This window comes from Microplitis mediator, chromosome 7, assembly GCF_029852145.1.
Source record: "Microplitis mediator isolate UGA2020A chromosome 7, iyMicMedi2.1, whole genome shotgun sequence".
In the NCBI taxonomy this organism is placed as follows: domain Eukaryota; kingdom Metazoa; phylum Arthropoda; class Insecta; order Hymenoptera; family Braconidae; genus Microplitis; species Microplitis mediator.
Window position 1 is genome coordinate 22,999,624 of NC_079975.1, and position 25,964 is coordinate 23,025,587.

General features: G+C 28.8%; 1 protein-coding gene across 2 annotated transcripts; it reads left to right on the forward strand.

Moving 5' to 3' along the window:
* The first annotated feature begins 1,607 nt into the window (after positions 1 to 1,607).
* Positions 1,608 to 25,180, forward strand: LOC130672511 (tyrosine-protein kinase hopscotch). Of its 2 annotated transcripts, XM_057477152.1 has the most exons (13): positions 1,608 to 1,897; positions 4,292 to 4,590; positions 5,714 to 6,076; positions 7,291 to 7,494; positions 13,727 to 14,004; positions 15,932 to 16,271; positions 16,364 to 16,523; positions 16,606 to 16,727; positions 19,160 to 19,313; positions 19,392 to 19,713; positions 21,807 to 21,923; positions 22,020 to 22,234; positions 24,353 to 25,180. In XM_057477152.1, the coding sequence occupies exons 1-13, from the start codon at positions 1,796 to 1,798 to the stop codon at positions 25,016 to 25,018; spliced, it is 3,342 nt and encodes a 1,113-aa protein (XP_057333135.1). In that variant the 5' UTR covers positions 1,608 to 1,795; the 3' UTR covers positions 25,019 to 25,180. The 2 variants fall into 2 exon arrangements, with proteins under 2 accessions (XP_057333135.1, XP_057333133.1); XM_057477150.1 differs by having other exon boundaries at positions 21,807 to 22,234.
* Positions 25,181 to 25,964: the final 784 nt, after the last annotated feature.

Consider the following 25,964-nt stretch of genomic DNA (forward strand, 5'->3'; position numbering starts at 1 on the left):
ACGATTGTCAGCTACATTCACACTCATATGCAAGTAACGTAAGTTATTAACTTTAAAAAACAAAGTACTTTTTTTTTAGTTTGAATTAAATAAAAAAATTGATGGCCTAATTTATGTAAAATTTAAATTACGAGTATTTAAGTTGCGCACTTGGCTGATAAATAACAACAATTGCAAGTAGAAACTGTATTTTATTTATAAAATTACAATTATTTTAAAGTTTTACTACAAAACAAAATTTGTAAGTTCTTGTGACATTAAAATTTTTTAATGTCACAAAACGTCAAAAATTATTTTTCAAATTATTATGCCAAGAGTAGTCGACAACTGAAAATTTTCGTGTTTTTAATTACCAAGAAAATTTTTAAAATTTTTCCCTTGTTTTTTTTTTTAAATGTTTCCCTGTCAGTATTTTTTTGTTTACTGAAAACAAACAACCTGCAGTCTCTACGTGACTGCCCAAATATCACTACTAAATTTATAAAATACGCAGAAAAAAAGGATTTCTTGCCGCAACAAAATTTTAATTTGCACCAAAAAATTTAATGCATTATCAATTAAATACAAAAATTATCTTGGGGCGAAAAAAGATTTTTTTGGTCAAGAAATAATTCCTTGCACCGAGTAATTTTTTCTAGTTCTAAATAAATTTTTGTTTTCAATTCACAATGCAAAAAATTTATTGGGGTAAGTCAAAATTTTCTTGAGGCAAGTAAAGATTTTTTGTGTCAATGAATCCTTTTTTTTTTTCTATGCACACTTTTTTGGCTTTGATAAGCTTCCTAAAACCAAAAGGGAGTGTACAAATCTGTCATTTTGGAATAAGCAACGCGATATAAATAATATAGCCATATATTCAGTGACATTCAGTCATATTTAGTGACAGAATAATTAAAGTATTAATTTATTTAAAGAAAATAAATACGATCGTCTTTTTTCCCGCGTAATTTACATGTAATTCGAATGATATAGATAAATCTATTTATCTCAATACTTGGCAATTAAAAAAAGTTTAAACTATGAAAAGGAACAAATTCAAGTCAAGACCTATCTAATGATACCAATTTCAATATCATTTACTAATTCTATCATATAGATATGGCGGGAACAAAATTTTCCTTATTCTCTTAATAATATAGATAAATAAAATTATTAATGTTCTTTTTCTAACGATTTCGATTTCTCGAATGAGTGTGAATGTACCAGACATCAGACAAATTTAAAATTATTAATAAATAGACTAAATAATTAATAAAATAAATTTTTTAAAAATGCGCATTTACAAAATTCAAAAATTAATAAGTGCATTTTTTATAAATATTATTTTTTAAATTATTTACTCTATTTATTTATAATTTAAAATTTGTCTGATGTCTGTTACATTCACACTCATTTTTTCTACTTATATTTGAATCAGCGCATGCGCACTAGTAACTATCGACTTTGAAACCCTCGACTTCGATATTATTTTAAATATTACAGTCGATTTAAATTTAAATCGAATTATCAACACCCACTTATCGATTATAAAAATATCGATCTCAACTCACACATCCCTACCATCAGTCACGCGCGCGCTCTCGTACTTTGACTGCATTTAGTATTTTTTTTATTTATATCATTTATGTAAAATACCTACACAACACATAACCTCGTGGTTTATTAAATTCTTTTTGTTATTAAAAATACTTGTCCGAAGAAATGTGGCCATATTATAAAACATAACAGCCAAATCATTAATATATTATTTAATTACCAATTTTTAAATTTTGAATAATTAATAACTAATAGCAGAATGGAAGAAGACAGATTAGTGACTATTTATTTAGCGACAGAAATTAATTTGCTAACAATTCCATGTCCTGCAGATTGGACAGTAGAAGATATTTGTATTGCGGTAAAATATTAATATATTTATTAATCTCATATATATTATATAATTACCACTTGATAATTTGTTTTTTAAATTTCAGAGTTATCTTAATATAAAAAACAATTAAATACAAATACTTATATTTTTAAATTGTAGTCCCGGTTTGACAGATCACTGTCTCAATTTTAAAAGTTGTCAATTTCTGTAAAATTTAATATCAACAAAAGACTTTCAGTCCTTTGTATCTGTTGGTTCCGTCTCCATTGATTTCATTTTGATTTGAAAAATTAATGCAAAAATTACGAAAGCCCAAGTAGCACAGAGACAACATCAAGATGTCATTTAAAAGAACAAGAAAAAATTTTTTTTTGTTTCAAAGCCAAGTTTCAAAGACATGCAGATGTTGGTCCAAGAAGTCATAGGAAATTTGACTTCTTTTTTCAACCCTAAAAAAGTCATTTCAATTGACCCTTCATCACACGCGTGTTTTTACCCGACTTCGTCACACGCACGATGAGCGCTGCGCCGCCGTGTTAAATTTTATACGGTGTTGCCAAGTACTCAATAAATATTTCATACATATTATTATTATTAGAAGATAATTATATTTTTTATTTAATTTTACATTAAATTAAATATTTGACGAATTTTGGAAATTTTTTCATGAAATAAGAGAGTAATAATAATTAAAAAAGCAAGAAAGTAATATAATTATGAATGAGAGCAACAATACTAATTAGTAATTGCAGATAAATAATCTCGAGATTAGCCGATACTTGACAATTATTAAAATTTCTTTTCATAATTAATTATAAAAAGGAAAATTTATATACAATTTTTTTAGTTTCTGCGAGTGCAAATATTTTTTCAAATTAAATTTTTATGCTGAAAAAAAAATCAAAAAATTGTTAAAAGTATTTGCTAATTTTAGGATCATACAGATAATTAATGAGTGTGAATGTAGCAGATAGAGAAATTTAAAATTATAAATAAATAGAGTAAATAATTAGAATAATCACATTTATAAAAAATGCACTTATTAATTTTTAAATTTTTCAAATGCGTATTTTTAAAAAATATTATTTTATTAATTATTTACTCAATTTATTAGTAATTTTAAATTTGTCTGATGTCTGCTACATTAACACCCATAGATAATTACGTATTTCATTAATGGTACAAATTAAAAAATATTATTTATTTAACTTGTATAATCATATGACTAAAAAAATATTATAATTTAAAAATTGAAATTAATTTTTTTTTAATAACAACCAGTGAGTAACAATTACAGGTTAGGTTACCTTGCTTACAGATGTATATTAAGAGCGGGAAAACAACTTGGCAATAGCGCCAAGCATTCACGAGATGCACCTCAAAAATATATAATTATTAAATTTCTAAGACAACTGTATAATTATTATTAATAATCATCCCTTCTAGAAGATTCGAAAAGAGCATTAACATTTTTTGGAATTTTTTTTTTTTGGTAAAACCAATAAAAAACCATGAAAATGTAAAAAGTGCGGCGCCACGCTCATAACGCGTGTGACGAAGGGTTAAAAAATCGATTAGATAATGACTTATTTGACAATTATTTGTAATTTACTTTTGTCATCGATATTTTTGTTTGATGACATAAATTCCTGATTACTTAAGGACATTTATTCCTAATATGAGTTAAAATTAAAAAATTTATATTGTAAACTTAAGGCTGGGCCGTAATCACCAAACTCGAATTTTAGATTTCTATTAATTCATTAATTGATTATCATTACAGTGATTTTTTTCAGCTTCCGGAAAAATGCATAAGTCGAAAGATTTTCATCATTTGAGTCCTATTAATATTTAAAACGTAATTAGAAATCTAAAATCCAGAACTTCGTCTAATACTGCCCACTATTGAGGCCGTTCTCAGACGATTCCCTCCCCCACTTTTAAAAAATTTTCAATTACTTTCTGTCATGAGCGTATCAAAATTTTATCAACTAATTAAAAAAAAAAAAAGCATTAATTGACAAAAGGACAATTTCGCTGAGATATAGATTTAAAAAAAATAACTTACAGTTGATATCATTTGGGAGAAACTTATCATTGAACTCATCTTGATATTTCTAAATCAGATAAGTAAAAAAGTTTTATCTGTCCAAGTTAAAAAAAAAAGTTTTTAATTAAAAACCAATGGACTAGGCGGTAAAGTTTTGTAAAAATAAATACAGGCTGGGTAATATCAGCGGTAAAAATAATATTTAGATATGACATGAATAATTTTTTCTCCACACATCAGCAGACGGTTTCGAATCCGGTAAAAAAATAAATAGCCCAATAATTATTGTAAAGAGAATCTAATAGGGCAAAGTAACTTGAGATGATTATTTAAATGGCGGTACTTAAATAAATAATTAAAACTTTTTTTAGGTGTGCAAACAAATTGATATTGGACCAGTGGCAAGGCATCTATTTGCCCTGAGAAGTAAATCAACCAGACTTTGGTTACCACCTGGTTACAAACTAGGACCTCAAGAGAAATGTAAATTTGAATTTCGTTTAAGATTCAAACCTACGTCTCTTGAAAGACTGAAATCAATAGACTCAAACGCTTATGATTATTATTTTCATCAAGCACGATGTGATGTATTAGAAAATAAAGTACCAGATATTGTTTATGAAAAACATAAAAGTGAATTGATTGGTCTGGGTGTCAGTGATATGTACAGGTAATTTATTATTATTATTTTATCAACAATATTTACATACAAAAAGAAAATTTGTTTTCTTATCATAATCAACGCAATTGATTTTAATATTTCTCACAATTATTTGCAATTATTTATCACAAATAAATTTTTTTTTATTTATCATCTGTACAAAATAGTACTCACTAGTTATTTCTTCTTCTTCCCCATAATTCTCTTAGTAATTTTTCAAGTTTGTCTAATGTAATTCATTAGTACTACAATTCGTTCTCCTTTAAGTACATTTCTTATGTATTTCTTCCTCCCACTTCCAATAGAATTCTGTTCATTCCTTAAGGAATCGAAATTTTTCACCCGCGTAAAAAAAATTCGTTCCAAATTTGAGACGGATTAGAACTTTTGTAATTTTGATAGTAAAAAAAAAAGTTTAACTAGGATTTTATGAGCGAATTTTGAGTAAAAAAAGATCCTTTTAAAAATGTATTTTTATTACATTTTACCCTCGTTCTGAACCAGTTAAAAAACCTCAAATTTGAACGAGAGTAAAATGTAGTAAAGATACGTTTTGAAAACGTTCTATTTTGACTCAGAATTCGCCCAAAAAATCCTAGTTAAACTTTTTTTTTTACTATCAAATTTACAAAAGTTCAATAAAAAAATTCCATTCAAAATTCTAATCTGTCTCAAATTTAGAAATTCCGCATATCGAACTCTTTTAGAATCTTTTTGGAACAAATTTTTTTTACATGGATTTTACTATCTCTGCTTCCATTTTCCCTTTATTTTGTCACATTCCAGCCCATGGGTCAGGTTTTCTTCTTCCTTTTCACGTATTCTGTCGCATGTTTCTTTAAATCCTTTGCTCTTTGATCTGTCAATATTGCGGTACCTTATTCTCGCCCACTGCTTACTAATTTCTCCTTGCAGCTTCTCATCTCTCCAGTAGTTTTCCTCCCCTATTTCTTGTTTAATTTCTCTCTATATACTGTGATATTTTGAGCTGTCAATTCTATGCCAATGTCCTTGAATTTCCTCTTCCAGCTTTGTCTGTTTTACCTCCACTCTGTTTTTTATGTCCCCCAGCACAAATAAATAATAAAATATTTAATTAGTAGTGTGATAATTAAATAAATTAAAATTTCAGAGTAATGGTTGAGAAACAAGTACCTCGAGAGATTGTAGAGTCTGACTATAAAAAATATATACCTAAGGAATGTATAAAAAGGCATTCATTTTTTATAAAAAAACCAATTCACAATGCACTGGGACGAATATCAGGCCACGATGCGACTTACGTTAAAAAACAATACCTCAATCAATTTGAATGTATGGCGCCAAATTATCCGTATGAAGAATATAAAGCTCTCATGGATAAAGGAATTCCTAATCCACCCTCTCGTGTCTTACTTAAAATAAATTCGTCAGAAATAATGTACTGTGAAGTAGAGACTAACAGCCAGTGGACTACACTCTGTGCCATAGAAGATCTTTGTTTTGTATCAATAAGGTAATAATTTTATTTTAATTACATAATTTATTATTAAGGAGGACCACTAGTGTGAAATTTTTCTCCCTCCGAGAGGACCCAACATGACGTCATCTAACTATTCTCGCCCTCACCTTTATTAGATCACTTATTATTAACTGTCCGTATTATATTATTAGTAGTCGGGTTTAATAATGTTTAATTGTTTAATAAATATTTTGTTCACTCTACTAGCAAGTGCAATATATTGACGTGTCCTTCTTACACAATTCATTTTTTCTTTGCATATTTCGATCGTCTATACTTTCAAAAATAACATACTACAATTTCTAGTACATATAGCATATCTCGAATAGTTTTTTTGAGTTATAGCCATTTACAGAGCAGCCGCTTATCGGTTCTCGAAAATATATTTTTCAAATTTACTGCAGTTATAACTCGAAGACAAATCATCCGATCGATTTGATTTGAATTGCAGTTTCTTTTAAACATGTTTCTACGTACCATGAACCCCAGTTTTTCGATCGAATTAAAAATGTAATTTTGGCAGGCCAAAAATCATCAAACTTTCACGGAAAATTTCAATTTTTTTTTTTGCCCGAGGGTCATGGTATAGAAAATACCTCCTAGTTTAATAAACTTTTTGGTTTTTTTAATTTCATGCACTGTGGTCGCTATCACTGCAGCAGTAGAAATTGTGAATAACTCGTTGAATTTTGAATTTTTTGGTCCAAGAATTTTATCTTGTATTTATTATATATTCACAAATATATTCTTAAAAGATTAAGATATTCCAGGGAGTAGTTTTCTTTAAAAAAATTCCCAAAAATCATCGTTTTTTCAGGCAGTCACGCTAGTGGTTCCCCTTAAAGTAGACCGAAAGAACAAGATGGTGCTGACTACTATCCCGGATTATACTCATATCAGTTACATCTGAGGTAAAAAAAAAAAAAAGACAGTAACCATTTACATCTGGATTATACTGAGTTCTATCTCAGATTTAACTCAGTTAGATCTCAGCCATTTTTTTCTAGCGCATGCGTGTCTGGTATAAGAGTTTAATCTGAAATGTAACTAAGTTAAATCTGATACAGAAATGAGTATAATCCAAATGTAAATGGTTATTATCTTTTTTTTTACCTCAGATGTAACTGAGTATAATCCGGGATAATAGTCAGTACCTTCTTGTTCTATCCGTGTAAATACTGAGGTGTTATTTAAATTTATTGTTACAGACAAGACAATACTGTAGAAGTATCACGAAAAAGTGGAATTCCATCGTACCTGAAATTTTCAACACATCCTTTATTAATGTCATTTGTGACGGCATTGGATGGATATTACAGATTAGCTGTCAAGTGGACGTTTAATTTGTGTGGGGATTTTATTACGCCTAGTTTAGAAAAATTACATCGACTGAAATGTCACGGACCTATTGGGTATGATAATATTTTATTTAATAAACTATCGAATTCTTTTTTAAAATTAATGGAAAACTCAGCTACTTTTGTTTTTATTTCATTTATTAAAAACTTATTAACGTTATTTTAAAATCGAATTGGTCGATTCGATTTGATACGAACAATTCGTTCGAACTATTCACACATCCCTAATTTTCATATATTGCTCAAACTTAATTTACAATGAGTTCTTAAATTTAAAATTATTAAACATGTACGATTGCTCACATACATTTGTATAAATACTTCCTTACTTCAGACTTAAATTCTTCTTATGGACTATTAAAATCTTTAACTTCTGATGATACTTTGTTGACTTAGCTTAGAGGTTCGAAGCTTGGATCTATTCAACACGTACTTTGTAGATATATTAGTTTGCTTGACTTCCTCGAACTTGTTCCAGACTAGGTCAAGATTGCTCTTGAAGATATTACTGGAAAGTAATAGATAATGAAGTGTATCTCTGATTAAAAAGTTCGATTTGAATTTTTTTTTTATTATTTTCCGATTGTCATATTTCAATCGGATTAAATCGGCAAATAATAATTTTTTATCGATCATTTTTCCGATTGACACCGATCGAGCTCGATGAGAATTATTTAATCGGATTTTAATCTGGGATACTTAAACCATCTCCAAAGCGCCATTAATCTTATAGTATATATTTAATGTTGACGTGTCTAGTAGATCCTGCGATTACTTTAACAAACAAAACTTTTCCTCATTCATTAATATAGATATATATGTATAATTAAGTAAGGAGAGTAACTACTTAATTATAGAAGTATATATTTATTTATTTATGTCGTGTTGCTAATTTCAAAAGGAGACATATTTTTATACGCTCTTTTGGATTTAGGAAACTCTATAAAGCCAAAAGGGCGTATAATTTTTTTTTTTGCTAATCCTTTCCTACACGGAGAGAAAAAAATAGTAATGATTATCATTCTACATAGTAACCAGACTCATTTTTAGTAAAATGGTAAGTAATGCTATGGAGGATAAGATTCATTAGTATTTTTCTGGTAATGATTACTATGTTACATTGAAACAAGTAAAATGGTAAAAATCGCTATCTAGCATGGGAATCAGGACTATGTAGAATGCTACTCAGTCCCATGCTTGAATAGCTGTCATTACAGTTTAATAAATATATATAAGACAACGAAGTAAACAAACCAAGTAAATAAACTGTTTATTACTAAATATTATAATTTTTTAAATTATTCTTTATCTTTTATCAAAAAATGATATTTCATTATGAGCAATATTTTAATTATTTCAATAGATTAATTCAGTTTCTACATATATTTAAAGTAACTTGAGTTATTTATTTTGTCACGACCTTATTTACTAAATATAAAATAAATAAAAGATCGTAAATGTTGCTAGGTAACATTGTAGTCATGTCCATTTGCATAGTTCTCTCGTCAATGTAGAATGGTAATCATTCCTATGCTAGCATAGCCAACGTTACCATGTAGAATGGGGGGGGGATTACTCTGTCCCGTGACTTTTGACGCTAAAAAATCCTCGTTACTATGTATCATAGTAATGGTTACCATTCTACATAGGAATTTTGAACTATTTTCTCTCCGTGTAGACTTATTTATAGCTAAAAATTGAAAAAAAAATTTCAGCTTTAGAATAAGTCTACAATATGATTACACTAAAAGAACAATTTATTTGAGCCAAATTAAATTTGTTTCAGGCAAATAAATCTTATGATTGAATGGACCCAATCAATATTTATTTGAGACAAATATATTCATTCTTTTGAAACAAAGATATGGTTTATTTGAATGAAATAAAGATTTGTTTACAGTTAACAAATCTGTGTTTGAATGGTGGCGACTGCAGCGCAGTGTAATTTTTTTCAGCCAAGAATTGTTAACTATAAAAAAATATATATTTGAATGAAATAAATGATTTCGTTCAGTCAAATTGAAGAAAGCATTTGATTTAATTAAATATTTATTTCAATCAAACGAATGCTTCTCAATAGTTTCAAACGAATCTATTTATTCGCCGCAAATATATTGTTCTCTCAGTGATAGCAGTTAAAAAAAAAATATACGCCCTTTTGGCTTTAGAGGTTCCTAAAGCTAAAAGGGCGTATAATTTTTTTCATTGCCAGTAGTTTTGTAGACTTATTTTATCGCTATAAATAAAAAAAAGTCTTTGAAAGCCAAAAGGGCACATACCCTAACAGCTACTTTAGCTTGAAATTGACAGCAATTTGACAATTGAAATTACCGAAATTTTCTGCCCGAATTTGTTAACAATTTGACAGCAAAAGTTGTAAAGAAAAATTTGCGGTTAATTTTTCCTCAATTTAGAGGTAACTTTTTACTAGAAAAAAAAGTCGGTAATGTTCATTCTTATCATTACAGAAGGCAAGCAAATTTATACATAAAAATGTCTACAATCCCTGATAGCAAGAGTTGCTCGTCAAAAAGTTGGTATTAATTAGTTTGCGACCAAATTGACGACAACTCTAGCTTTTGCAACTTTTGGCTACAAGTCACCGCCAACTTTCTGAGAAAGTTGACGTCAGGGAAGAGCCGCAATTCGAAAGCAGGTTTCTCAGAAAATTGAAGGCAACTTTCCGTCAACTTATGGATTGCCAATTTTCGTATAATTTTTAAATAATTCGGAAATTTGAATTATTCGATTCGAACCCGATTCGCATACTCCTACTCAAGTAACACTTGCATTTGTGACATCTATAAGATGTCAGTTTCTAGGCTACTTTTTGACATCGATAAGCTACCAATATGTTGACAAAACCATCAGAAATTTATGTCACCGCAAAAATGTTTACTTAAAAGACTTGACACAAGTGACGACAAAAAGTAAACTTCTAATAGTAGTAAAATAAGTCATCTAAATGTCTTTTTAATTTTAATTGACATAAAACAGGAAAAACAACACAAATTTTCTCTGTCTCCAGAACCAACATTTGTATGTCATATTTATACCAAAAAAGGTGACTTTGAGACAAAATAAAATTTGTCATCCTTTTGAAAAACATCTTAAAGTTGTCGCTGTGTTACTTGGGTACCGATCTTTTGGCTTTCAAAATTTTTTTCAAAATTTTCAGCTTCAGAACAAGTCTACAATATTATTAGCAATTAAAAAAAAATTTTACGCCCTTTTGGTTTTAAACTTATTGACTAAAACCAAAAGGGCGCATAAAAATATAAACCCTTTTGGAATTACTGACGCGATATATCGAATAATATATTTATACAATTTGCAAATATGAATGCATTAAAATTTATTTCATTTTATGTCGACAGTGCATTTAATAATCAAATATTATTAAAGTTGTTTTCTTTAAACTTTCGGGAAAATCTCCGCAATTGAAACTGTAAAAAAAAAACCATTCAATTACAATATTCAACGGGGATTAAAGTTGGTTTACAAAATTTACATTACAAAATTTTTAGCTTGAGAAATAAAATAGACAAAAAAAATTAACGTTACTTTAGCATTTCCATAAGCTAACAAAATAATTTATTTACATACTTCGGAGAGTGAATTATATTATCTAGCTTACATTATATTAATATGTTATTCAGTATTATATATTCTGCCCATTGAAAAAAAATTATGAATAAATTGTGTCCATAACATGTGGGTGTGAGTTAGTTAAATATTGAATACATTACTCGGGCATTACAGATTAAATCGTTTTAATCTCTGTAATTTTTGAATATTTTTTATTTTGATATCATATAAACAAATTTAATTATTTTTAATTATTCATTTTATATTCGATTATAAAAAAATTAAATTGTGATATCGCAATTTTATACTTTTTTTTTGTAACCAAAAATAAGTGAGACCGTAATTTTACGAATAATTACCATGATATTAAATAAATTACTGATCAAAATTACTCAATTATAGATTTCCCGTTAAATTAAATTACAAATATTAAAAGAGTTTTAGAATTAAAAAAAAAGAGGGAATTTTTCACACTTTGTTTTAATAAAATTTACACGATCGCTATTAATAATTTGTTGAACTTTTTTTTAAATAATCAGGGTAACTGCGATCTATATTTTTACGTAGTAAACTTTAATGTGTAAAATCAATTATTAACGATACGGTTTTTTTATTTAAAAAAAAAATTTTTTTTTTGAATTATAGAAAATAATCTATGGAAAAAAATCAAACTTTTTTATTTAAAAAAAAAAATTTATAGATTATTAGACACTCCTATAAAATAGCTCTTGAAAAAAAAAAAAAAAATTTAATTTCACAAAATAATTTAAAAAAAAAAATTAAACTTCTATTTAAAATTCAAAAATTTACAAATTATGCTGTAAAAAGAGCGGTGTTAAAAATGGACTCAATTTAACACCACACGGTGTTAAAATGAAATAATACTGGTGTAGAAGGTGTATTCTGGCGGTGTTAAATTGATGTAAAAAAAAATTCCAGTAGAAATTAGAAAAAAAATCTGAAAACCGCCAGCCCCAAAACTTCCCACTGTTTTCGCGCTCCTTGAGCTCAAAAATTTGTTAGGCCGGTAAAACATACCTTCACTGAAAAATTATAATTTTTGTCCGACGATATCTTTGGATGGAATGAAACGATTTGAACTTCTTGGTGGTAATCGAAAGGGTTCAACAAGACTTAAAACTGATCACATTTTGAGGCGAATCAGACAAGTGGTTTATAAGTTATACGCAAAAAACCAAAAACAAAAAAAATTTTTTAATTTTTATTCTTCGTATAACTCGTAAACTTCATGTCTGATCTACCCCAAAATCTAATCAATTCTAAATTTTGATGAGCCCTTTTGATTGCCACCAAGCATGTTCAAACCGATTGATTCGTTCCAAAGATATCGTCGGACAAAAAAAGTTTACACATACACACAAAACGCACACACACACACACACACACACACACGCGTGCACACACACACGCACGCATGCCCATCCCGGAACAGTCAGAATAGCTTCCTAGGACCTAAAATCGTCGATATTTGATGAAAACTCGATTTTCCAAAATCAGAGGGAAAGCAATAACTTCCCTTTTTTTGAAAATTTTCAATTTTCTTAGCGGGAAGTTGAAAAATGTATTGCATATAAAAAAAAATTTAATGAATATTATCTGCAGGGAATTTCAATTTTGCTGTGTACTTATTTAAATAAACATTTATGTTTTACGTAATTTATTTAAAAATTATACAATTTCACACCCAGCATTTCAATCACCAATAATTTAATCAATTAATAAAAATACTGTTTAACTTTCATGACCCAGTAAGTAAACATATCCACAAAGTTACATATTTTAACACCTGGAAATTTTTTTAACACCAATGAAAAATATTTACACCTTCGGCGGTGTTATTTTAACACCTACACCGCCTGGACTTACCCCGTTATTTTTACAGTGTAGGTCCCCCTACAAAAAAATCCTTTTTTAAATTTTCATTTAAATTCATACTGACATCTTCAAAAAAGTAAAAAAAAAAAACTTTATAATAAACGCTGCCTATAAACGTTACATACTACGATGATCTAAAGATAAAATGAGATTTATTATAATTTTGTATTTCACTTTACGAGCTCCGTATGTTCAATGCGATAAAATAAAAAGTACACACGTAAATTCAGTCTATATATTTTTAAAGAGTGACGTTTTAATTTACGAATTTGTTTTAGATTTAACGTACGTTTTTTTTACCGCTCACGTAATTTAAATTCAAAGAAAGCGCCGAGCATAGAAATTTAAGACATTAATTTTCGAAATATTTTAAATGCATAAAATTACAATGATTAATTAACATTTCATGTACTTGTACAACGAATCAGCGCCTCAGTAAAACTGAGTTGAATAACACGATAAAGCAAAAGAAAAAAAATATATATATTTATATATATATGTATAAAATAGGTCAAATCGGGATAAGTTCTGTGTAGAACAGTCAGAAATCAGTGGTTTAAAATTATATCGTACAATATTTCCTTTATATATTCAGCAATAACTGACAGGTTCTCATTAATACTTCATTTAATATCAGAGCATATAAACTTTTGTTTAATTAGTTTTTCCGGAAATTAAAAATAATTTAAATGGATTCCAATGAGAACATTCACTGGTTCATTTTTTTTTTTAACTATTTTTTATCAAAGTTAAAACAACTGAGTGTATACGAAAATAAATATTGAAATTTTAAATATTTCAGAGGTGAATTTTCTTATGCAAAGCTGGAGGAAAAACGTTCAAATAAACCGGGAACATATATACTGCGAGAATGTGAAAAAAAATACAGTGTCTTTTATCTCGACTCATGCGGAAAAGATAATAAACCACGTACTTATAAAATTGAACAATTTGGACCAGAGTCGTTTATTATTTCGGAATCTGTACAGATATATAAATCAATAGCACACATAATATCTTCTTTCAATGATCCTGAACAAACACTATATTTGTCTGAGTGCTTACCTCCGTCTGAGTACGGTAAGTTTTGTTTGAAATAATATAAGAAATATTGGAACTTATTGATATATTTTACCTTTGTTTTGATAAAAAGTTGTGAGTAACAATCTAGTATCACGACTGGTCATGTCATTACATATCAACTTTCTCGTTTTAATATCGCTTCCGGATAAATTTTTAAAATGTAGCGTATCCTTGCGGATTGATGTATCCGCTGATCATTTTTAGTATTTTACTTTATAGGTGGTTGGTAGAATCATAAAGTATCAGATATTGTAATGTATATATGTGTGTTGAAGTTATTAGATATCAATATATAGCTGGTGACCTAGTGATCTAATGCGCGTTATTGACTACTACATCAAAGGCAGATTATTTTACATTTACACTAGTGGCAGATTAGCCGACAGTTTCGTCCCGAGTACTTCCTCGAGTGCTGAGTAAAGCTTTTGGATGCACGCTGCCTTAGACTGTCACTATATATACCACAGATATAAAAACTGTGCAGCTGTTTTTGCTACTCGGTCCTTCGCAACGGCTAGAAAAATTATTTTCATTGATAATTTAAATATTTCGTTTTGTAACTTGAGAAATTTCACCAGTCGCGATCACAAAAAATTACCAACTCACTTAATCTTTGATTATAAAAATCTCGGAATAAAAAACTTTTTTGTCATACAATAATTCATTTTTTTATAGTATACTTAAATTAAAAAAATTCAAATTTATTTTTTTTTAAACTACACAAGTTCGAAATAATACTTATGCATAAAATTAAATTATTGAAATTTAATTTTAAATAAAACTTGTAAAAAATTAAATTTATCAAATTATAAATCAGCCCAAGTATTAAATAATTAAAAAGATATTTACAATAAAAATTTAATAAAAAGTTTAATCTGTTAATAAATGACCCGCGCTCAGCTTAATTATTGTCAATGCAAAAACTAATATTATGAGAGTACACCTGCATAATTACCAAAATAACACTTTGCAATATTTTTTTTTATTTTTTATCAGCCCACAAAAAATGAACCCTCACTCCAGCATCTTTTTTTCAAATTTACACTTAGAATAAAAAAATTTCCTGAAACATTTTTGATTAAATTTTTTTTAAAACTAAAAACATTGCGATTAAAAAAATTAAATTGAGTTTTCATCGAGTTTAATGGACTACTAAATCAATAATCAAAGTTATAATTAATTATTTTTTAGCGTAAAAATCACACCGGTCTCTAACATCCTCGACTTATTAAAACAATTAAATTACTCCTATAACTTTTACCTGATTTATTCACATTTACTTTTATAATTTAAAATATATATTCCATCCACTTAGCAAATATTCCTTTGAAATTTCATTTTTAAAAAACTTGTAAAGAATTAAGTTTATCATACTTCAAAATTTATAGTTAGGGGTGTGCGAATCGAATCAATAAAAAATGATTACTTTCAGTCAAGAATTTTTTATTTTCTCTGTAACTTTTCGAATTATCCGAAAGTTTCTCTATTCTTCATAACTTCTTAAATTTTTCGATTCGAATCCAGGAAATTCCGATCAACTTTCAAATATTCAATTTTTATTGAACAGAGAACTTAATTTTTATAGTAACCAAAAATAATTTTTCTACAAATTTTCTAGTTTTTCATTACCTCTGACAAAAATTTAAATTACGGGAAAAACTGTTACAATTCAGTCGTCAAAAAATTTTTTAATTATTCATAAATTCTCTAATAATTCGAATTCGCTTTGCCACAAATAATTCGTTGATTAAAATAATTCGCACACCCCGACTTCAAATCACCCAAGTATTAAATAATTAAAAAGATATCGTCAATAAAAAGTTTAATCCGTTAGTAAATGTCGCTCTCAGCTTAATTATCATCGCTGCCAAAACTAATATTACGAGAGTACACTTGCATAATTATTATTTATTTAAAATACCAGATGAATCGCCATTATTGATGTGTGCGATCGAGAGAGTGAGTAATGACGTTGCCGCGGACGAAGAAATAATAACAACAGTATTGGAAGGTGGTCTTCGTGTCATTCCGCCTCATCAATTACAAATATACAAAGCTCAACCTTTCACCGAAAATAATGTTAAGCCAGGCAATGATGGACAAGGATCATTAACAATTGTTTACCGTGCCATGTGGCGTGTAGCCAAAGGAAAAAAATTAGAAGCTGCAATAAAATTATTGAGAGACGAAGAATGGAGATACACAAGGGAATTCCAGGAGTTAGCTGGTAAATGGGGCCAACTACGATCCAATGCACTCGTTAGGTAAATCCCTAAATCGATTCACGATAACAACATTATTAATTTATATATTTTCTTGTCGACAATTAACTTTATTTTAATTACTTATAAATTAGATTATACGGATTAACGGTATCACCGGCGGTGGGTACGCTGATGGAACTAGTTAAATTAGGTCCACTTGATGCTTATCTACAAAGTAATTCTGCCCAAACTATCAAAACAGTTGATATGGTTGAAGCCGCAGCGTGTTTAGCAAACGCTCTATTTCATCTAGTAATTTATTTTCCATTAAATATTTTATTTTCTTCTATTAATCCATGGATTTTATTGCCTGTTTTTGTCTGTCGTTTAACAGGAAGAAAACGGCTTCGTCCATGGGAACATTCGATGCCGAAAATTACTAGTTTACTCTCATACGGACACTAGTTTTATTATAAAATTAGCTGACCCGGGTTTATTCACCTATACCCGGTCTGAGTAAGTAAATAAAACTGATGATTGTATTACGAGTACGGTTCCAGGTTTAAATATTTTTAACAAGAGTATTTCCGGTACAAATTTTACATTTTCTTTGTGCGCAAAGTGACAAATAGTTGAATTGTAAAATAAAATTGGTCTTAACCCACGATATTCAGGTGTTAAGGCCATTCTTAGACAGTGCCCCCCCCCCCGCCCACTTTTTAAAAATATTCAATGACTCAATTGTAATGACCGTATTAATTTTGATTATTAATTTTGATAATTAATTTAAAATAAGTTAAGGCAGTAATTGAAAAAATTTCGTCAAGACAAATTTGTAAAAAAATTATTTAGTCAGTATCAATCAGGAACGAAATTTTGAAAGTAAATTTAAGTAAAATTTTCATGTCAAGATTATAATTTTGAATGTCAATTTTTTTAGGCTAAAATTTATTTACTAACTTTCGTTTAACTCTCAATTGATAACAACTGTGAGTAATTTTTTTAAAAATCTATATCAGCGAAGTTGTCCTTTTTCCAATTAATGCTTTAATTTTTTTCAAGTTAATTAATAAAATTTTACTACTGTTGACAGTTCGTCATTAAATATTTTTAAAAAGCTTGAAATTTTTCCCGGTGTTAATCGGTGCTAAAAAAAGTAGTTTTAAATTTCAAGTATCAGAAGTCGAATAGTATTTCAAGTGCAGAAAAAAATTTTTATTGTTTCTAAAATTAATGATACGACAAATTTACCAATTTATGGAAAATCCAAAGAACGTTTGTCTACAATGACATTTTAATGTTATTCTATAAAATATGAGAGAGATTTTTATGATTGAAATTTTTCTGCAAACTGAATCAGCGGGAAAAATAAAATGAAATTATCAATGATTAATTTATCATCTTTAAATCAGTAATTACCTCATGCATGAAAAACATCAGAGTTATAACAGAAATAATTATAAAATTTTTCCTAAATATTTAATTTGACAAGTGATCAAAAATTAATGCAATTTGTTCAGTTTAATAAAAGTGTCATTTTTTATTCCATAGGTAATAAAATTTTTATCATCTCAATTACCGATAATTTCGTTATTTTAACAAAATATTATTTTTTTTGTTTTGTAGATTTTTAAACATTTATATTCAGACCCTCATGGTCCCATAGGAGTTAATTTACTCCTTATGTACACCGTTTTAACACTGGTGCCATTTCATTTAACAGAGTGGCCACGAACCGGGAATATCGGTAATTATCAGGGAATTTAATACAACCGGGAAATATCATGGAATGTCCGGGAATTTTGAAAAGTATCCGGGAATTAAATTGTAACAGTTCAAAATTTAAAAAATTTTAAGTATACACTAGTTATAAAAATTGAGGGATGTTAAAAAAATTTCAAATTTTAAAGTGATTTTCAACAGATTGTAACTCGAAGGAAAATGGTCATACGACAAAAACAAAAAAGGCAAATTGTAGCTTCAAGTGTCTAGTTTTCTGATCTGGTCTTTAAATTTTTTTATTATGTGCGGTTCCGGAGTAATCCTAAGAAAACTATCGAAAAATAAATTTACCAAATTTTTGCTCGTCTTAAAAACGGTCTTCGAGCTTCAATAAATTTTTTTCGATAATTATCATTGATTTTTGATTGCTCCGGAACCGTGCATAATAAAAAAATTTAAAGAACCAGATTAGAAAACTAGACACTTGAAGCTACAGTTTGACTTTTTGTTTTTATTGTACGACCATTTTTCTTCGAGTTACAAATTGTTGAAAATTACTAAAAAATTTGAAATTTTTTGAATATTCCTTAATTTTTGTAACCAGTGTATTTTGAATTTATTTAAATCATAAAATTTCTTATTAAATATTTTAACTTATACATTTTTAACATCGAATAATCAAAAGTAGGCAATATTAATTTATTTTACTGCCTTTTTTTCTTGTTTCTCGTATGATTTAATTATCAAATTTAATTATTAAAAATAAAAATATAATAAAAACTTTGAATATCTAAATGATACGAATAAAATTTCTAAATCAGGGAAAAATGTGAAAAACTTTACGGGAAAACCGGGAAACATCCGGGAATTTTTAAATCATTTCTTTGTGGCCACCCTGTTTAAACTCGCGCCGGTTAATTAATTTAATGGATAATTATTACCCTGTACAATCGATGATCCTGAGTACGCAAATGGGCTCGTAAGTAAGACTCCCTTGTACTCAGTCTCAGATTATCCTCTGCTAATACAACTCAAACCAAAACATTATAGCGAACGTCAATCCATTAACCCGGTATTGGCTGGCGGCGGATAGAATCCTACTCGTGCATTTATTTTCCTCATTAAAACTTAAATTCATGACCTGGAACCTCTAAGTACAGCAACAATTATGAAGATAAATTAAAATAATTAAAAATTAAACCTGTTTACTATTAATCATTAATTAGCATTCATTGGTTGCCGCCTGAGTGTTACGATAAACCCGATCTTGCTCGTAAAAATATATCTGCTGACGTCTGGGCATTAGGGACAACCCTCTGGCAAATATTTTCCCGAGGCTCAGTACTTCCTGTCCTCCATGATATCGATTCAATTAAAAAGGTTTTTAATTAATTCAATCGTTAATCCACTAAATGTTGAGAATATTTAAAAATAAAATATATATTTTTTATTACTTAGTTTTATTTAAGCGGTAAGCGGTTGCCGATACCCACAGGCTGTCCTACTGAAGTTTATAAATTGATGACCGAGTGCTGGGGAGATATTAATAGACCGAGGAAACAACCGCAAGTGATAATGCGTGATATGAATCGAATACTTTATCAGATTTATAATTCAAGGCGTATCCATGCTTACGCTACGGCTTTTCCTAAATTATTCAACAATCGTGATCATACTGATGACAGCAAGATTCTTGATAATAGTTCATCTGACTGCGAATCACGAGCCAGTAGTATATTTACTGATCGAACTAGTCTTCCTTGGGATGATCATGATGACAGTACGTATAAATAATGATGATAATAATGCACTGTAAAGAATTGGGGGTGAATACGGATTTTGTTTCAATCCGAATTCACTCACTCAGAGTTCCGGAGTAAAAAAAAATCACAGCATGCGGAGTGAATAGGGATTTTTTTATGGGCGGAGTGATTTCGGAGTGACGCGGATTTTATTTCAACCCGCATTCACTCCGGTCCGGAGTTTTAATACTTAAATAAATTTATATTTAATAGAAACAGCTGCTAATTAGAAACATAATTATTTAAATAAATAATTCATTCAGATATTAATAATTAAACTTGAAATATTATCTTTTTAATTTATAAAATGTTTTAGTAACTCACTAAATTATCATTTCATATATATAATACATAGTAAAAATATTAAATTATTGAATAGCTAGTGAAATAGTTTTTATGGGAATATTTTATATTTCGGTGCAATATGAAATTTTATCTCGTAGGATGGTTGATGTAAGTCATTCGACAGTTTGTGACTCAGTGGAATTATATTTGTTAAAGTTTTATTATCAGCTGGTTATAATTTTTAAAAATCATTTCGCGTTAATATATGGAAAGGGAGCTCGTAATTATTTCCGTACTCAATATAAATGTCTAAATATCAAAGACCTAAGCTCACTATGTATTAGTAATTTTTTTTATAATTAATATTTTCCGAAACTCCCCTTCGGAGTAAAATTCACTCCGAGGAAATTAAGGGGGGAAAGGAGTGAGATACAAAAAAAAGAACATATTTTTTTTCAGAGTACTTTCTCTTTTAAAATTCTTAAAATTTGTGAGATTATTAAGCATCATTCCAAGAATATTCTGTGAAATTTTCATAAAAAAATATTGAAAAATAATCCAGTGGCAGTGGGGAGAGACGAGTCACTAAAAAAAGTCTCCATGCCGTAGGCAGGATAACTCATGACTGCCTCATCTGAAATAAAAAAAACAAAAAGATTTTTTTAGTACATAAGTTTATCTTAGATTTGGACGAAGGAATAAACAAAATATTGATTTTTGAATTTTTGGTAAAGGTGCAATCAAAAAACTGATTTTTCCCAAAAATTCTTCCTTTTGTTTAATTAAAAAATAAGTAGTTATTGAAAAAAAAAATCCTTCGTTTAAATCTAAGATAAACTTATGTACTAAAGAAATCTTTTTGGCTTTTTGATTTCAGATGAGACAGTCATGAGTTATCCTGCCCGCGGCATAGAGACTTTTTTTTTAGTGACTCGTCTCTCCCCACTACCACTGGCTTATTTTTTATTATTTTTTTATGAAAATTTAGCAGAATATTCTTGGGATGATACAAAAAGAGAGCATACTTTTGTGATTTTTTTTTCAGAGTACCTTCGTTTTTTAAATTCTTAAAATTTGTGACATTATTAAGCATCATCTCAAGAATATTCTGCTAACTTTTCATAAAAAAGTATTAAAAAATAAACCAGTGGCAGGGGGGAGAGACGAGTCATTAAAAAAAAGTCTCCATGCCGCGGGCAGGATAACTCATGACTGCCTCATTTGAAATCAAAAAACCGAAAGATTTCTTTAGTATATAAGTTTATCTCGGATTTGAACGAAGGAATAAAAAAAAAATTCATTTTTGAATTTTTGGTAAAGGCGCGATCAAAAAACTCTGATTTTTTCCAAAAATTCTTCCTTTTGTTTAATTAAAAAATAAGTAGTTATTGAAAAAAAAAATCATTCGTTCAAATCTAAGATAAACTTATGTACTAAAGAAATCTCTTTGGTTTTTTTATATCAGATGAGGGTCATGAGTTATCCTGCCAACGGCATGGAGACTTTTTTTTGAGTGACTCGTCTCTCCCGACCACCACTGGCTTAATTTTCATTATTTTTTTATGAAAATTTCACAGAATATTCTTGGAATGATGGTTAATAATCTCACAAATTTTAAAAATTTTAATAAAGAAACTCTGAAAAAAAAAAAAATCACAAAAACATCCTCTTTTTTTTTGTATCTCAGACCCCTTCCCCCTTAAATAAATAAAAAGTCATCCACTCCGCATATTTTTTACAGTGTAATAATAATAAATAAATAAAAACAAATTTGCATTATTTACAGGCGGAGCTAAATTAATTCAATTAAACGAAGCTGATGATGAAGCCGAAGAAGAATTGTCACTCTACTTGGGATGGCTCGCAAATACTGGTGGGATAGGAGATAGAAATGGCGGAGACGGTAATAAACTTGGATTAAATTGTTGTCGTGATCCAACTGTTGATCAAATAGTAAACAACTTAAATGCAAGTGTTGGTCACAATGGTGGACCTCTAGGTCAAATGCAAGGAATTTTCGAATTAGACGCGGATTGTAATGTTATACTGCAAGGTAAAATTGGCCAAGGGTTTTACGGCGAAGTTTATCGAGGCACTCTCGAACGAGATAATTCCAAGGATATCGAGCCTCAGCTGGTTGCTGTTAAAAAATTAAAAACTCGTGCAGTGGAAGCCGATTTACGAGACTTTGAACGAGAAATCTCCATTATGAAGGTACAGTATATTTATTTAATAATATATATTTTCAAATCAAACTGGTGCCCGATACCCGCAGCTTTTTTACTCCTACCCTTAAAAGTTTTTATTTTTTTACGCGAGTCTTGTTTTTATTGAACGACTTTTTAAAATCTTCGGTTGTAATAAAAAAATATTAACAAACTTTTTTTTTAAAATTATAATTTACTGTAATTTCCACACCGGACTTTTTATTGGCGCGCGCAATACTTACAAAGCTTTGAGTTTGTAAAGAAAATTTTCTATTAAATACTTTATTTAGTACAAGCAATTTTACACGATTCAATGAGTTGGTAAACTTGTTTTACTTTACGTAATTATTTAGCCGATAGTTATTATTTTGAATTTTAAATTAATAAAAAAATAAGTGGTTTCAAATAATAAAAGTTCTTTAAAATTATCGGCTTTTTATTGTCGGATTGTTCAAAGTCGGGGGAGTTTAAAGAATAATAATTGTTCATTAGCCATTTTTCAATGCTCTATCGCCGTAATATAAAATCTCATTGTGTATGTAAAAGCTTTGAAAAGTTTTAATTACAAACGAGTCGGGCAATTAGCAATTTAATCTTCAATTAATGTCCCGTTTTACACGATCGAATATTTGCTGAGCGGACGGACTATATACTTTATATTATAAAAGTAAATGTGAATAAATCAGGTAAAAGTTATAGGAGCAATTTAATTGTTTTAATAAGTCGAGGATGTTAGAGACCGGTGTGATTTTTACGCTAAAAAATAATCAATTATAACTTTGATTATTGATTTAGTAGTCCATTAAACTCGATAAAAACTCAATTTAATTTTTTTAATCGCAATGTTTTTAGTTTTAAAAAAAATTTAATCAAAAATGTTTCAGGAAATTTTTTTATTCAAAGTATAAATTTAAAAAAAAGATGCTGGAGTAAGGGTTCATTTTTTGTGGGCTGATAAAAAATAAAAAAAAATATTGCAAAATGTTATTTTGGTAATTATGCAGGTGTACTCTCATAATATTAGTTTTTGCATTGACAATAATTAAGCTGAGCGCGGGTCATTTATTAACAGATTAAACTTTTTATTAAATTTTTATTGTAAATATCTTTTTAATTATTTAATACTTGGGCTGATTTATAATTTGATAAATTTAATTTTTTACAAGTTTTATTTAAAATTAAATTTCAATAATTTAATTTTATGCATAAGTATTATTTCGAACTTGTTTAGTTTAAAAAAAAATAAATTTGAATTTTTGAAATTTAAGTATACTATAAAACAATGAATTATTGTATGACAAAAAAGTTTTTTATTCCGAGATTTTTATAATCAAAGATTAAGTGAGTTGGTAATTTGTTGTGATCGCGGCTGGTGAAATTTCTCAAGTTACAAAACGAAATATTTAAATTATCAATGAAAATAATTTTTCTAGCCGTTGCGAAGGACCGAGTAGCAAAAACAGCTGCACAGTTTTTATATCTGTGGTATATATAGTGACAGTCTAAGGCAGCGTGCATCCAAAAGCTTTACTCAGCACTCGAGGAAGTACTCGGGACGAAACTGTCGGCTAATCTGCCACTAGTGTAAATGTGAAATAATCTGCCTTTGATGTAGTAGTCAATAACGCGCATTAGATCACTAGGTCACCAGCTATATATTGATATCTAATAACTTCAACACACATATATACATTACAATATCTGATACTTTATGATTCTACCAACCACCTATAAAGTAAAATACTAAAAATGATCAGCGGATACATCAATCCGCAAGGATACGCTACATTTTAAAAATTTATCCGGAAGCGATATCTTTAAAACGAGAAAGTTGATATGTAATAACATGACCAGTCGTTATCCCCATTTTTTGAGTCAGTTACAGATGTTTTTAAAGTTGACCGCACTGCAGCATTCCCAAACTCCCATAAATCACTAAAAAATAATCATTTCCCAATAAATTTTTTATTTTACTACTCCAGCCATAAAAAAAAATCGACCTTCTAAATCTACAAAATAATTTTCCTCAGAATTTCCTCAGCTATTTTTGCATTTTCCTACTAATTAAAAAAAGTATTTTGTAAATTAAATTATTTAATTTATTTAATTGACATTTAAATTTCAGACGCTTAATCATCCGAATGTTGTTAAAATTCTTGGTGTAATATCCGAGCCAGAAGTCTGCTTAGTTATGGAATTCGTTAAACATGGTTCGCTCCAAAGCTACTTAGCAATTCATCGTGAAAATCTTACTCACAAACGACTCCTCGGTATCGCACTTGACATAGCAACTGGAATGGATTACTTGGGACGTCAGAGTATCGTTCACCGCGACTTAGCAGCCCGTAACATTCTCGTGGCCGACGATACAAGAGTCAAGATAAGCGACTTCGGATTAGCCCAAGTCACCGGTAAAAATGACTACTACATTTTGCAAACGAATCGGGACTTGCCCATTAAATGGTACGCGCCCGAAAGTTTACGCGACGGTAAATTTTCACCGCGATCGGACGTCTGGTCCTTTGGGGTGACCATGTACGAGACATTTGGATTGGGAGAGGATCCAAAGCTTCCGAATGTCGGCAGTCAGCGTAACGGCGACAGTAAGGAAGAAGGTGGTGCCGAATTACTGGCGGCATTGGAACGCGGAATACGACTGCCGTGTCCGCCTAATTGCCCCCAGACTGTTTACGTAAAACTTATGTACTCCTGCTGGCACTTGCAAAGTCATCAGAGACCAGACTTCGCTATGCTCTGCAGTGAAATTCATGATTTAATTTCCCAGTATTGAAATTCTTTGCAGTATATTTTTACCGGATATACTTTTTCAACACTTACCTGTAGGATGTACATATATATATATTTAATTTATAATAATTTTTAAAATGACTTGTTTTTTTTTATTGAAACATTTGTTATTGTTACAAGATATGTATGAAAAGATTTAAAAAAGATAAATCTATTTATAAATATATACAAGAAATTTTTAATTTTGTAATTATTTTTTATTGATATATTTATCGGCTAGAATATAAGATAAAAGTATGAATTTTTGACAGCGAGAACGTGATCAGGATTAAGGTTTTTTTTATCGCAGTTAGGGTTGATAGTGACATTTTTTTTATACATTGATATTTTTATTCATGATCCTGAAGTTAGCCGAGGTCTAATAATTTTTGGATTTTTTTTAAACAATAAATTACAGAAAAAAAAATATTTGAAAAAATTGCACCTATAGTTTTTTAAATTTTCTACATGTGCATTTTTTTAGTTTTCATTTTTTTTGCTAACTTCAGGATCATAAAAATTTTGGATTTTTTTTCAACAATTTAATTAAAAAAAAAAAAAAAAAATATGCATATGCATATGCAGAAAATTTAAAAAGTTGGTGTAATTTTTGAATTTTTTTTTTTTTTATTATTTGTCTTTTTTTTTTTAAATCCAAAAATTATTAGACGTCGGTTAATTTGAGTATCATTTTTACTCACAGAATGAATTTTTTTTTATTATCAATTTATTAAATTGAAGAATAATTACTGAGGTAATACGGATTGCGGATCATTCAAAAACACTAATTATTGACATTTTCAATGCGCATGCGCTATTAATCTACTGACAATAAATAAATTACACATTAAATTAAAATATTTATTATTTTAAATTTATAAATAATAATGATTTTATAAATGGGCCTTTCTCCCACTACTTGGCAGTGATGAAGTCCATGAATTTTCACT